Genomic DNA, 14,649 nt, shown 5'->3' on the forward strand with positions numbered 1-14,649 from the left:
GTCATACGCTGCATCCTTAGTCCCAATGGTAGCACCGCTTCCCAAACTAGATCTCCAACTTGAAATTCCTTTGGCTTGATTTTCTTGTTGTACGCGCGGGCTACCTTGGCCTTATTTTCTTTGATTTTCTCAAGTGACCAAAGTCTGAGCTCCGTAAGGTCCTCAACATTGTCGTTCATCAGAGCAACATATTCTTCAGCTGCTAGGTTATTTTGGAACTCTATGCATCTCGAGCCGACCGTAATCTCCCATGATAATACAGCCTCCTGTCTATACACCAGGTGATAAGGAGAAGTTTTTGTTGCTCCGTGGCACGAAATACGGTATTGTTGTCGGTCGAAATCCGCCGGCGAGCAGCGACAGGCAACACGAGGAGCCGGGAGGCTTCCGGGAGTGCTGGTGGGCCCTGGTCCCTCGGTCAACAGCCCGAAATCCAGCACACATCCTAGCGTTCGGGTTGCTAGGCGTGCCACCTGACCTTGTACCTGATCAGGAAGGTGTTATATGTTAGTTTCCTGCATGCACAGACACATATAAATATTAGTTTGAACCATGATCGGCTTATCGGGTGACCCCCTATATCGGCTGTAAAGAGCTGATTGTGTTCAGTACTAGATCGGATCTATAAAACAAAGCAAGTATATCCGATGATAGCATAAATCTTGCCCTGTGACCACTTAGCTAATCCAATCTACGATGATTGAAGCCTTCACTGCATATCCGGAACATCCTACATGTAATTGAGCCTAACAGATATGGAAGATAACGAAACAACAACCTAAATAGAGGCCTAAAAACCAACTGAAAGCCAATTCCCGGAACAATCCCTTTTTTAGCTATCATAAAGCGCCAAACATACTGCCGGAACATTCAACCCGTTTGAAGGGCCTAATCATGCAGATATTAAGCTAAATCTTCGATAAACAAAGATTAACCATAACAGATTAGATCTACTAAACAAAACAAAGCAAGAAACTACCCTTGTACCCGAGATCGGGCACAATGACAGCCGAACGTTTACGAGAAACAAGCAAAGCACGATTAAAGCATGGAAGAGCCGATGCTACTCTATAAACGTTAAGATAACTAGTGCTACTCGCCATCAACAACGCTTCAGAACGAGAAACACAAAAGGTGGATAAGCAGGGACGATGCACGGGGTGATCGGGGCTGCATGGCACTTACCCGAGAAAACCCTAGAACAGGGGTGGCGATTCACCGAGAGTTGGTGGTGAACGATTGATTGATTCTATTTGATTATTCAAGGTACATTTTATAGTCCGGAGACTTGCCTTCCCTAACCAATCCTAACTAAACACGAGATGAATCTTGGCTATCTCTATCTAAACTATTTAAACACACATACCTATCTAGATACATGGCCAACCTTAGCCTCAAACACCTGCACAAGGTCCGATTCGCAAGCCCACTATGACTACCCTTTGAGCCCATCTTGCTTCTCGGCCCACCTTTCTGGCCAACCTGAATTATGGCAATAACACATGCCCCCTGGTTTCGGCAATAGTTATTCCAAAACCATTTCCTTTTAATCGCCCCGCCTCTTCAAAGGGGATGTGACTGCTCTGCATCAGACTCCTTGGAAACCGCTATGGTGCCAATTCATCTTCCACTCTGTCTTTATAAACCTGCCCCCGGTAACTTTCTTTTTCTCATCCCTTTCCTTCAGCCATTAGCAACCATACTTGATTCAATTTTCCCCTTCTCGTAATGGCTTATTCCTCTTCCTCTGCTTCCCCCGCCATTTCCTTCAAATCCGAGTCCACTCGAGAACCCACTCCAGAATACGACCCCATAGCCGCCTAAGAAGTTCATGCCGCCCTGCACTAGGATGTAGAAGAATGGGACTTCCAGTCCTGGTCAGAGGACGACGAGTCCCTGACCGACGGCGAAGACCTCCACCTCCTCCTCGGTGGTGAGCTGGAGGAAGATGACGAAGACGACGCATCCTGGGAAGAAGACTTCTTCTCCTCCTCGGAAGAAGAAGCCGATTCCTCATAAACCAAGGAGGACTCGGTAGCAGGAGGCTTCCTCCTTGGCGGATCGTTGGAGGATGACAATGACAATGATGACGACGAAGAAACCGAAGATAATAGTGATTTCAGCAGCAACAGCAGTGGAGACGATGGCAGCGACATCGACGGCAGTGACATTAGCATGGCCCCACCGACCAAGCGCCGCCGAACCTCCAGCATCTACTGGTGGTAGACTGTAGAATTTAGCCAATAGATCGGCTCTAGGAGCAATCGGCTCCCCTTTTGTACTCACCCCCATCGTAAATAAACTCTTTTATTTCAACCGCAATTTGTTAAGAGACCGATCTGTTAAGAGCCGATGGCAACGCATCGGTTTCTTTCCTCAAAAATGCCGATCCGGATCTAAGTCAATTTTTCCAATTCATTTCATTTTCCGTTTAAATCCGGAACCTTCCCCAAAACAGATCTCCGAAGATTCCCCGAATCCAAGTTATTCTCCAAAATCCTTCCGCTCATAAACCCTAACCGCAAAAACTTGAACCAGAGCCTTTAGAGCACAAACTCGTACTTGCACCGCTAACCCTAGATCTAGTTCCCAGATTCTTGATCTTTGGGGTTTCCGATGGCGGGATCTTCGAATGCTGATGCGGGTGTCTTCGGCCTGAAGGTAAAACTCCGACCTTTACTAATTTAATGCAGCGATTACTAGATCCCTTGCATCATTAAATGATCCTTCTTCGGTTGTCTGGTTTTTGTGGATTCTTCAGGTTTCAGACATTCTCTTGCCGCATCCTTCTTCCCCCAATCCTTTTTGCTTCGGGCCTCGTTCTTACGAGAAACCCATAGATCTGATTTCTTGCGAGGCTAATCGAATTCCATTCGTAAGCCAAGACATAGACTTAGATTCTTGGGCCGACAGCCTGCGTGCCTGGCCAAATCCTCCCGAGGGCTGGGTGACCTGGTATAACAGAGTAGCGAAGACCTACCAGCCCACATGGGACTCCATAGGGATAGCCGATGCTCTGTCTTTGTCTCTATCCCCTCTTGAAAAGAACGAGAACCTTCTGAAGACCATCGGCTACTTTTGGTCTGATGCTTTGAACTGCTTTCTTTTTGGACATGGACCGATGACTCCAACCCTCCTGGATGTGGTGATGATCACTGGTCTGGACATCTCATCAACCTGCCCCTCTACCTACAGACTGTCCGAAGTTCCCTTCAAGTTATCCTCCAAAACAGAGTGCACAAACTGGGGTGCATACCTGAACCAGTGCCTAAAGACCAAAGGCCCTGTAACAGAGAGGGAACACACAACCTTCCTGAATCTTTGGTTAGAGCACTTCTTATTTTGCGGTCCTTCCCTTGCCCCAACCAAGAACTATCTCCCCCTTGCATATGAACTGGCCAAAGGTAATATTGTCAGCCTTGGCAAGTTGTTCCTTGGGGAAGTCTACAGATACCTTCACCTAATGTCCTTGAGCCTGCTTACCCAAAAGAAACTAAGGACCGGTGGCCCGTGGTGGTTTATCCAATTGTGGTCTCACCTATACTTTCAGGACTTTATCCCAGACTTCCCTGCTTTGGCTGACAACTCTTTCCCAAATCAGAGTGGGAGGCGGATCAGATGCACCAGCTTCGGCCAAGCTTTATATAGCCTTCCTGGCAGCAAGTTGAATCCCTCACAAGCTTAAAGCTGGTTTAGAATTTTCTATAAGGGCCTGAACAATCCTATCTTCCTCCTCTATACCGATTCTAAAATTTTTGAGAATCCGGTCACCTTCTGGTTGGCTGATTTTGCTGATGATGACGGCACTCGGCATCTATATTCTATCATGATCCGCCCTTGCCTCCTTCCAGTCGGCATGAGCACCTCCAACCGGATCATCAAGCCAGGATATTAATTCTATCAGCCGGTCATAGCAGCTTGGCAGTTCGGCCTTAGGCAAGTTCCTCCTCACTTCTTTCTTCATTATTTGACAACCAACAGAACCGATCTGCCCGACACTGTCACCACTCAGAGATGTTACAGCCTGTTTTCAGACCTTCTCATCCCAATCCCTATTGACCTATCGTTCACTTCTTCGGCCATTGACTTTGAGAACTGGTGGTCAATGTGGAAGACTCATGTCTTCCGGAAAGCCCTGGGACCGATGCTGCAGCAGATCCATGCTGAGTACGAAGCCCCCGATGAGGAGGTATTACCATCAATCCAATGTTTTTCTCTTGACTCTGCTTAATTCTTTTTCTGACTCCATTTGCTCTTTCTACAGCAGGAAGATGGTCCGGAGCCCAAGAATGATGATGGCTCCCCTTTCCAGTTTTCACCGGTTGCCCCCGTGGTCCTTTTTGGCAAAAATGCACCTCCCCCGTCAAAAGGTATCATGCGGATCCAGCCTGGCACCACGAAACTGACTCCCAAGCAGAAATGATCTTCTGATGCTGCGGGCCCCCGAGCCCAAATCAAGGTGAGGAAGATGATCGTTAGAAAAATTCGGAAGGAAACTGGGCCATCTTCCACCAGTCAAGAAGCTCCGATCGCTAGTCAGGTTTGGATCGCCCCTCTTATAATTGAGTGATTCAATTCCAATAATTGTTATTGCCTGCGTATTAACTTACCTTCTCGAGGAAATCGGCAGCGCGCGTCTTGGCCTTGTAAGACTCCACGGCGGCGGCGCGGTAGGCCGGCCTCAACGCTAGCGTCTCCTGGTGCCAGACCCTGGATGCGAAGGCGATGAGCGGCCCGCCGGAGACAGACCTGTCGGCGAGTGCGCTCTCCGCCATGGCGCGGATGAACTCGGCGAGCTCATCGCATGACGCCGCGTTGAGCAGGGCGAGGAACTCGTCCAGGGTCTTGCTCCCTGCCCCGGCCGCCACCAGGGACAGCGCGTCATAGATGGATAGCAGCGAGAAGACAAAGTTGTCACCGGAGCTGCCGCCCTCGGAGAGCTCCTTCGCCAAGCGGAGGGCGAACAGCGTCAGGCCGGAACCGGCACCCAGCCGGCGGGCCTTCTTGCTTGGCCTCACGTCCGCTTCCTCCATAACGAGATTGTTGTTTCGCGGCGGCGCCTATAGGCTCTTGGAGCGGTGGAAGCGAACAGGAACGGCGGCGTAGGGTTGACCCACATTTATATATATGACTTAAGATCGGTAGTACGCATGTATTCTTACAGACCATACTATGTATGTGTAAACTTTCTCTAAATACAGCAACATGCCACATATGGGTAGAATGCAGGATCAATAAAACATATGCTTGGACTACATATGGAAACATGGTGAGAGACAAGGGAGAGGACTAGAATATCCCCTGCCTCATGTCACCCCCCACGGGCGGAACCCTAGCCACCACCCACCGAGACGCTCCACCCTATCTCCCCTGCCATGATGCCACCGGAGCCGGGCTGTGGGAAGTCCAGGGGCGGTAAGGATGTTTCTTCTCTCTTGCTACCTATTTCCAGCAGCGCCGGCCGGCTCTGGCAGCGGCGGTGCGCGGGTCTGGGGAGGCTGTGGGCGGATTCGGCACTCCCCCAACTAGATAACAAAGTGCCGAGCTCCTCGGCGGCAGATCGTGGTGGCCGTGGGCGGCGCCTGTCACGGTCATGCTGCAAGCTTGTGGCTTAATGGTGGGGTTGTATCTGGAAATCGACCCCGACAGCATGAGGGGGGGACTGAAGCACCATGGTCAGGATGTGTGAGGTTGGCAAGCGGTGACGACGTGCGGTTGCACAATGGTCAAGCTTGAGCTGTGAGCTTGCGGTGGTGGCACGCAAGGGCGGTAAGGTGACAGTGCTTATTAGTGGCTGGTTCTCACTACGCCTAAACAGCAAATAGGAGCAAGCAATCTGAGACAAGCCTCTAAGGGCACGTCTCAGATTACAGAAAGAGAGACGCGCTAAAAATGGGGGCGCGGCGCTGCGTGGGGTGGGGAAGGGCAAGAGACAAATGCGAGACGGGCCGTGGGAGGGCACGTCTCCGATCATTTTGAGATCTGAGATGCGCCTTAACGTGGCTCGTCTCGCATTTATTCCCACCTCAATGCGCCGTGGGAGGGCCTTAAAGTAATGCGAGACGAGCCACGTTAAGGCTCGTCTCGCATAGTAATGCGAGACGAGCCGCGTCTCGCATTGAGGGTGGGCGCGTCTGTAGCATACAATACATTACATATTATTTTGGAATCAATCCGTTGAAACCGAACGAACCGGCTTATATTACATATTAGTAAATCCAGCAATACATTACAATGTCTCATATAATCTCACAATACATTACAATGTCTCGCTAAATCCGGCAATTATTATTACAATTAATTATTACATAGAAATTAAATCAGGCAATGGCTCTGGCTTAGGAGCGCGGGCAGCTTCGCGAGCTGAATCATCCTCCTTGCCCCTGTAAGCGTTGTTGGTCCCTGAGTTACAGCAGTTTAGGGTGACATTGGTTGAACAGTCGCTGCAGGGGAGGCAGCCGCCGAAGCAGCTAAACAGCTTCGACCAGGTCGGGAATTTCATCCTGGACCAGCTCGTGTTTCATGGGTGTGAGACAATAGAAATCGATAGAGTACTACCACTAAAGCAAAGAAAGAAAAGCTTCCTCCGTGGGTTTCGTGGGTTTGACGCAGATTCAGGCAGAATGCGACGATTCCAACAAATACATGCAACAATGGGGGGTACCCGTGTCGCAGATCTGCGGCTGCTGGTGGAGAAGCCCGGGGATGTTGGTGGTGAAGGGAGCTGTGGTCCCCGTGTCGCAGATCCGCGGCTGGTGGTGGAGAAGCCCGCTGGAGGAGGCGCCGCAGATCTACCGGTGTCGACCGCTGTGATCTCCGAAGCGGTGCACTCCGGGAGCGCGGCGGTCTCGGAGGATGCGCCGAGGAGGGTGATGCCGAGCGTCGTTGTCTCCAGCACGCTGGGGAGGGGGATTTTGGTGGTGGCGAGGTCCTCGGTCTCCGGGACGCTGGGGAGGGGGATTTCAGCCGTGGTCATCTCGTTCAGCAGTACATCTCGTGACTATAATTTTCTATCGATAAATAGCCGCGACGCGTCTCGCTTTACTTTACTGAGACAAATGGGAGACGTGCCATTGGAAGGCGCGTCTCAGATCGCGCAGATGGGAGACGCGCCATTGGATGGAACGTCTCAGATCATGCGGGCTTGAGTTCGCCATCGGCCAGGCGCTCGGCGTCTCGCTTACAAATGGGAGACGCGCCGCTGGAAGGCGCGTCTCAGATCATGCAGATGGGAGACGCGCCATTGGATGGAACATCTCAGATCATGCGGATGGGAGACGCGCCACTGGATGGCTCGTCTCAGATCATGGGCGTCTTGCATTTTTTCCCACCTCAGACAAGACCCGCCTGGGGGTCTGGAGGTCCGAACAAGCTGTCCGAACTTGCAGTCTGATACTTTGGTGGTGCGGCTGGGTGGATCTGGGGAAAGTGGTGCTGGCGGATGTGCGGCTGGGTGGATCTGCCGCGGCGGGCGGTGGAGATCTCGTGGGGAGCGTGCCGCGGCGGGCGGCTGGAGCACGATCGTGCCTCTTCTTGCTGTCGTGTGTCGCGGGGGCAGTGGCAAGGTACCTCCGACATGATATCGATTATTTTGGGCCAATAAAATTTAGCGCAACTCTAGATCTAAATGACCGTCGTACTTGATATTTTTTCTAGCACATGATATCATGTCATTTGCCATCTAACAATATTTGACTTAAACACTAGTTGTGCATGGCCTCAAACTATGAGAATCCTAACGTTTTGATTTCATATTCTATATAGATGTCGTATCGGCGTTGGATGTATGGTCCATGCCTTTGCAAGGAGTTTATGGATGGTGTTGAAGCCTTCATTAAGAACGCAAAGAAAGATATGGTGGACAATGGTATACAGTATCTCTATTGCCCATGCAAAAATTGCAAAAATGAGAAGCGATATCTTCAAGAGCACGTGTTGAAATCACACTTGATCAAACGTGGATTCATGGAGGATTATCGATGTTGGAATAAACACGGTGAAGAAGGACTTAATGAAGCAGAGAGTAGGGATTCCTATGTGGAGAGGGAGGTCCATAGCGTTGTTGAAGAAGAGGACGACGATGTGGATGAGGCGGATATACTAGGGTTGAGCAATGCCGACATCATGGAACAGGTAGTACTCAAACCCGGCCCCATAATAAAGCTTACAATTAGTATAATAAGGTCGTGCTAATATGACTTTTCATGTCTGGCTTGACAGGTTGATAACATAGAGGAGATGGTTTGCAATGCTGACAGACACGGCGACGATGAGTTCAAAGGAGGCGAATTCAGAAAGTACAAGAGGATGATCGAAGACTCTAAGAAACCTTTCTATCCTGGTTGTGGATTGAAATACTCAAGGCTATTTGCGATGGTGAAGCTTTTCCAGTTGAAAGCAATCCACGGATGGAGTGATGGCAGTTTCAAGGAGTTGTTAGCACTCCTTAAGGACATGCTTCCACAAGGCAACACCGTCCCTGAGACCGTTTACGAGGCCAAACAGATTATCTGCCCGTTGGGATTGGAGGTGGAAAAGATCCATGCGTGCAAGAATGATTGCATTCTCTATCGTGGCTCGAATTATCAGGACCTTGAGAAGTGCCCTGTTTGTGGACTCGATCGATTCAACCGTAGAAAAGATGGTGGTGATGATGAGGACTGCAACAGAACAAAGGGCGGACCTAAAAAGGTGTTTTGGTACTTTCCAATTGTTCCACGATTGGTGTGTTGGTTTGCAAACAAAAAGGAGTCAGAATTGTTGCGATGGCACAAGGAGAAGCATAAGGTGGACGGGTTGATAAGACATCCTGCTGATGCCACACAATGGCGGAACATAGATTTGCGATATCCTAAATTTGCGGAAGATCCGAGGAATATTAGGATTGCAATGAGCACAGATGGCATGAACCCATTCATGAACAATAGCACACATAGCACCTAGCCAATTGTTCTGACGATATACAACCTTCCGCCTTGGTTGTGTAACAAACGGAAGTACATTATGTTGTCGGGCTTGATACCGGGGCCACATCAACCTGGGAATGACATCGACACTTATTTCAGTCCTTTGGTTGACGATCTGAAGTTGCTGTGATGTGAAGGAGTGGATGTCTGGGATGAGTACAAGCGTGAGTACTTTCAGCTTCGAGCCATTTTGTTCGCGACTATCAGTGACTCTCCAGCGGCACGGAACTTGTCCGGACAGAGCAAGAAAGTAGGTTGTGAGTGCCCACATTGTTTGAGAGAGACAGACTCTGAGTACTTGAGTGAGTCAAAAAAAATAGTGTACATGGGACATAGACGCTACCTTGGAATGAAACACCCGTTCCGGAACATGTGTGATCACTTCAACGGTAAGGCCGAGAAGAGGCGTCCTCCTCCGGATTTCTCAGGTCATGATGTCTACGAAATGGTTAAGAATGTCCATGTTGTCCTCGGTAAGCGGAAAGGAGAGAAGAAAGGCAAGAGGGGCAAGAAGGTCGTTGTTGAAGAAGATGATATGTGGAAGAAGCAGTCGATTTTCTGGGAGCTACCGTATTGGAAGGACTTAGACGTCCGTCACTCTATTGATGTGATGCACGTGGAGAAGAATGTCTGTGAGAGCCTTCTCGGCACATTGCTTAACATGGACGGAAAAACGAAAGATCACGCACATGCACGAGCTGATCTGAAGAAAATGAAAATTAGAGAAGAGTTGTGGCTCAATGATGACTCCGTTAAAGGAATGGAGCTGCCCACATCATGCATCACCCTTTCAAAGAATGAGAAGAAGGAGTTTTGTGAGTTCTTGAAAAGTGTGAAAGTTCCAACTGGCTACTCAACCAACGTCTCGAAGCTTGTATCAATGCCTGATCTAAAGCTATCTCCCGGCATAAAGTATTATGATTACCATGTATTGCTGATGCAGATGATTGCCGTAGGAATTCGGAATATCCTACCGGTCAATGTTCGGGAGGCTATTATGAACCTTTGCTTTTTCTTTAATGCAATTGGTCAAAAGGTTCTAAGTGAAGAAGATCTTGAGTCATTGGAAAAGAAGCACTATGAAACTTTGTGCGTTCTTGAGATGTATTTTCCACCTGCCTTTTTCGATATCAGCCTTCATTTCACGGGCCATCTTATCAAGGAGATAAAGCTACTTGGTCCTATGTTCCTTCACCAGATGTATGCGTACGAGAGATTCAACGGCATCTTGAAGTCACTAGTAAGAAATCGAGCTTTCCCCGAGGGCAGCATGGTACAAGGATATTGTACAGAGGAAGCCATTGAGTGGGCTCTAAACTACGCTGACCCGAGTAACCCGGTTGGTGTTCCCAAGTCTTGTCATGAGGGGAGGCTCACAGGCACGGGGACCATCGGGAAGAAGGCTATAATTCCAGATCGAGATTTATTTCATAGGGCTCATTTCCACGTGTTGCAACAAATGGACATTGTGTCTGAGTACTTCGATGAGCACAAGGAGCTATTGCTTAGAGAGAATCCTCTACACAGTGAATCATGGTTAGCAAAGGAACACATGAACAAATTCTGTGGTTGGCTCCAGAATCGAATTTCACGATCAGATACTCCTATAAGTGAACAACTCAAAATTTTGGCTCTTGGTCCTATATTCACCGTTATGACATACCAAGGGTATGACATAAATGGATACACGTTCTACACCGAACGACAAGATAAGAAAAGCATGTATCAGAATAGTGGTGTACGTGTTGATGCTTACGATGTTAACGGAGAGGACAAAACTGCGTACTATGGTCAAATACAAGAGATATGGGAGCTTGACTTTCACGGTTTTAAAATAGCTCTTTTCCGTTGCAATTGGGTTGATGCAAATAGAGGTGTACAAAAAGACAAGTACGGGTTCGTTAGTGTCGATCTTAGCCGTCACGGATACAAGACGGACCCTTTCGTCCTCGCACAACATGTGGCTCAAGTGTTCTATGTATCCGACACCACAAACAAAAGACTCAAGGTGGTTATACCTGGAAAACGGCGAATCGTCGGTGTTGAGAATGCGGTCGACGAGGAAGAGTTCGATCAGTTTGATGAGATACCTCCTTTCGCCACCTCAATGATCAAGCCAAGAATACCATCGGCCAACGAAACTCCCTACTTGCGCAACGACCATAAAGAAAAAGTCAAGAATTTCAAAAAACCAAGGGAACAACGGAAAGTAGCAAAATGATTGGGCACACAATGTATATTAATTGTTCCTTTGTCAAGTATGGGAATTGTGTGACTTTAATTGTTCCTTTGTGAAATATGGTAAAAGTGTGACTTTAATTGTGCCTTTGTGAGATATGATAATGTGTGAATATTTGTGAAGTACGAATTCATATTTGTGAGATATGAATATGTGTGAATTTTTAGTTCCAGAACTGAATGGTTGTGACTTTAATTGTTCTGGACATTCAGTTCTGGAACTGAACAAGAAAGGCGAGACGCGCGTTACCTACGGCGCGTCGCTCATATAACAATGCTCGACGAGCCGTAGGTAACGTGCGTCGCTCATAAAACCTACTCCGGGAGGAACCCAGGGACCCTGGGGCACTTGTGACTAAAGAGAGAAAACAAAAAAAAAGTTACCCCGGTTGGGGGTCCGGGGCCACCGGGCTCAACCCGCAGGGTACCACGAACAGATTGAACGGGTTCGACCGGCAAGGGAGCCCTCAGGCCCCAGACCCACACCGCCAGCATGGGCAAAGAGAGGAAACTGCGGCTCAAAGGTACATCTATTGTAAATTCGAAACGGCGAAGACCGCCCAAGCTTATAAGCTGGACGCACTTGTCTTGCGTTGGCGAGGTGGGACAAAAGCCCCTCCCAACGCGCGCCTGATCAGGCAACCATCTCGGGGGCATCAAAGGCGAGACGCGCGTTACCTACGGCTCGTCGCGCATATCATCATGCGCGACGCGCCGTAGGTAACGCGGGTCGCGCATAAGACCACGAACAGATTGAACGGGTGAGCCCTCGGGGCCCAGTCCCACACCAATGCGCGACGGGCCGTGGGTACCGCGCGTCGCGCATTCCCCGGTATCTGCAATTATTTTTCCGGTTCTAAGGGGGTCCGGGCAAAACCTAGAGGGTCCGGGCGGAAAACACTTGTGCCTAAAGAGAGAAAACAAAAAAAAGTTACCCCGGTTGGGGGTCCGGGGCCACCGGGCTCAACCCGCAGGGTACCACGAACAGATTGAACGGGTTCGACCGGCTAGGGAGCCCTCGGGCCCCAGACCCACACCGCCAGCATGGGCAAAGAGAGGAAACTGCGGCTCAAAGGTACATGTATTGTAAATTCGAAACGGCGAAGACCGTCCAATCTTATAAGCTGGACGCACTCGCCTTGCGTTGGCGAGGTGGGACAAAATCCCCTCCCAACGCGCGCCTGATCAGGCAACCATCTCGGGGGCATCAAAGGCGAGACGCGCGTTACCTACGGCTCGTCGCGCATATCATCATGCGCGACGCGCCGTAGGTAACGCGGGTCGCGCATAAGACCACGAACAGATTGAACGGGTGAGCCCTCGGGGCCCAGACCCACACCATTGCGCGACGGGCCGTGGGTACCGCGCGTCGCGCATTCCCCGGTATCTGCAATTATTTTTCCGGTTCTAAGGGGGTCCGGGCAGAACCTAGAGGGTCCGGGCGGAAAACACTTGTGCCTAAAGAGAGAAAACAAAAAAAAAGTTACCCCGGTTGGGGGTCCGGGGCCACCGGGCTCAACCCGCAGGGTACCACGAACAGATTGAATGGGTTCGACCGGCTAGGGAGCCCTCGGGCCCCAGACCCACACCGCCAGCATGGGCAAAGAGAGGAAACTGCGGCTCAAAGGTACATGTATTGTAAATTCGAAACGGCGAAGACCGCCCAATCTTATAAGCTGGACGCACTCGCCTTGCGTTGGCGAGGTGGGACAAAATCCCCTCCCAACGCGCGCCTGATCAGGCAACCATCTCGGGGGCATCAAAGGCGAGACGCGCGTTACCTACGGCTCATCGCGCATATCATCATGCGCGACGCGCCGTAGGTAACGCGGGTCGCGCATAAGACCACGAACAGATTGAACGGGTGAGCCCTCGGGGCCCAGACCCACACCAATGCGCGACGGGCCGTGGGTACCGCGCGTCGCGCATTCCCCGGTATCTGCAATTATTTTTCCGGTTCTAAGGGGGTCCGGGCAGAACCTAGAGGGTCCGGGCGGAAAACACTTGTGCCTAAAGAGAGAAAACAAAAAAAAGTTACCCCGGTTAGAACGCGCCGCTCGGCCTTCTTGGGACTTAGGTCAAATTTTCAAATCATTCACACCCGTTCTCTGCTCCCCGCCGCCGCGCCGTCCTCTCGCGCCGCCCGTCGTCGTTGAGCCAGACCGTGACTCCCTCGCGGCCGTCGTCCCCGGCCCCGCAGCGCCGCTCCGCGCTATCGGCGCCCCCCGGGCCCGAGCTCCCGTCCCCGCGAGTGCCACCGCCGTCGAGCCTTCCCCGAGCCGTCGCGCCGTCGTCCCCGGCCCCGCGGCGCCGCCCCAAGCCACCGTAGTGTCGTCCACTGCCGCCGTAGGTGAGCTTTCCCCCTTTCTAATTAGTCAGTGTTCATACCCTACATATGGATGTATGAGGCAAGAAACATCTTCCATGGACACACATAGTATATTTTGCTACACAGAATTGAAAACAAATCAAATTATCAAGAGCAAAAAGAGACCAACCTAGCCAAATAAAAAAAAGAGCGGTTAATGACCAAAGATTAAGTCATATATTTCAAAAAATGGAGATTACTTTGCGAGAATATGTATCACTAAAGTATTAAGCATGTCTAGGCCTAGGTATGGGATTCATGCGGTTACTCTATGGTTGTATCTGATTCGGAGCGTTTACTCTATGGTTGTATCTGTTTTTTTTTCTTTCTCGTGTAGCACCATGTCCAGTGGTCCGGACAGTGTGCAGCAAGCTGCAGGCGGTGAGGACAGTGTGCAGCAACCTACAGATGACAGAGCATCATCAGGACGGCCGGCATGGTCACAGTCAGGAGCTAGCACGTCTGGTGCTGGCAGAAAGAAAAGGTCACAGACAAGGTGGCCATCAGATGTGAAAAGTTGTGGCCGGCTCAATTCTGAGGCAGCACCCGAAGACCCGTCAATCTTGGTGAGATTAGCACGGGTTTGTGGCCTCACTGCCCGGCAAAGGGTGCCACTCACCTTGGAACATTTCGATGACTTATCTTGGGACGACAAAAAGAGAATCTTCGAAAACAATATTCAACCCTATGTTGAATATCCGATAGAGTTGCACGATAAGGCTACGAAGCATGCTATGAAGATCATCTCTAAAGCCTGGAGGAGCTACAAGAACAAGTAAAGTGTTGTCACTTACTATTGTCATTTACTAACATTTTTTCATTATCTACTGTCACTTATGCAGATTTATTGTTTTGTCGTGCAGGCTTTTAAAGTGTTGGAAGAAGAAAGAGAACCCTTTTGACAAGTATGCGGACTTGACCAAAGAAGCCTGGGACGAGCTTGTTGAAAAGTGGAATACTCCCGAGTTCCAACAGTCAAGTGAGTATTTTCGGGGTCTCCGAGCGCGGAACGAGCTTGACCACCACCTTGGCTCAGCGGGATATGCTGGAAAGCAACGCAAGTGGGAGCAGGAGGAT

At 50.1% G+C, this 14,649-nt stretch overlaps 1 protein-coding gene across 1 annotated transcript; it reads right to left on the bottom strand.

Moving 5' to 3' along the window:
- Nucleotides 1-2,506: 2,506 nt before the first annotated feature.
- LOC112892645 (serpin-Z2A-like) lies at nucleotides 2,507-5,033 on the bottom strand. The gene is made up of 2 exons (XM_025959779.1): nucleotides 4,611-5,033; nucleotides 2,507-2,515 (listed from the first exon to the last, which is right to left on the bottom strand). The coding sequence occupies exons 1-2, from the start codon at nucleotides 5,031-5,033 to the stop codon at nucleotides 2,507-2,509; spliced, it is 432 nt and encodes a 143-aa protein (XP_025815564.1).
- Nucleotides 5,034-14,649: the final 9,616 nt, after the last annotated feature.

The sequence above is a fragment of the Panicum hallii genome, chromosome 5 (assembly GCF_002211085.1).
Source record: "Panicum hallii strain FIL2 chromosome 5, PHallii_v3.1, whole genome shotgun sequence".
Classification (NCBI taxonomy): Eukaryota; Viridiplantae; Streptophyta; class Magnoliopsida; order Poales; family Poaceae; genus Panicum; species Panicum hallii.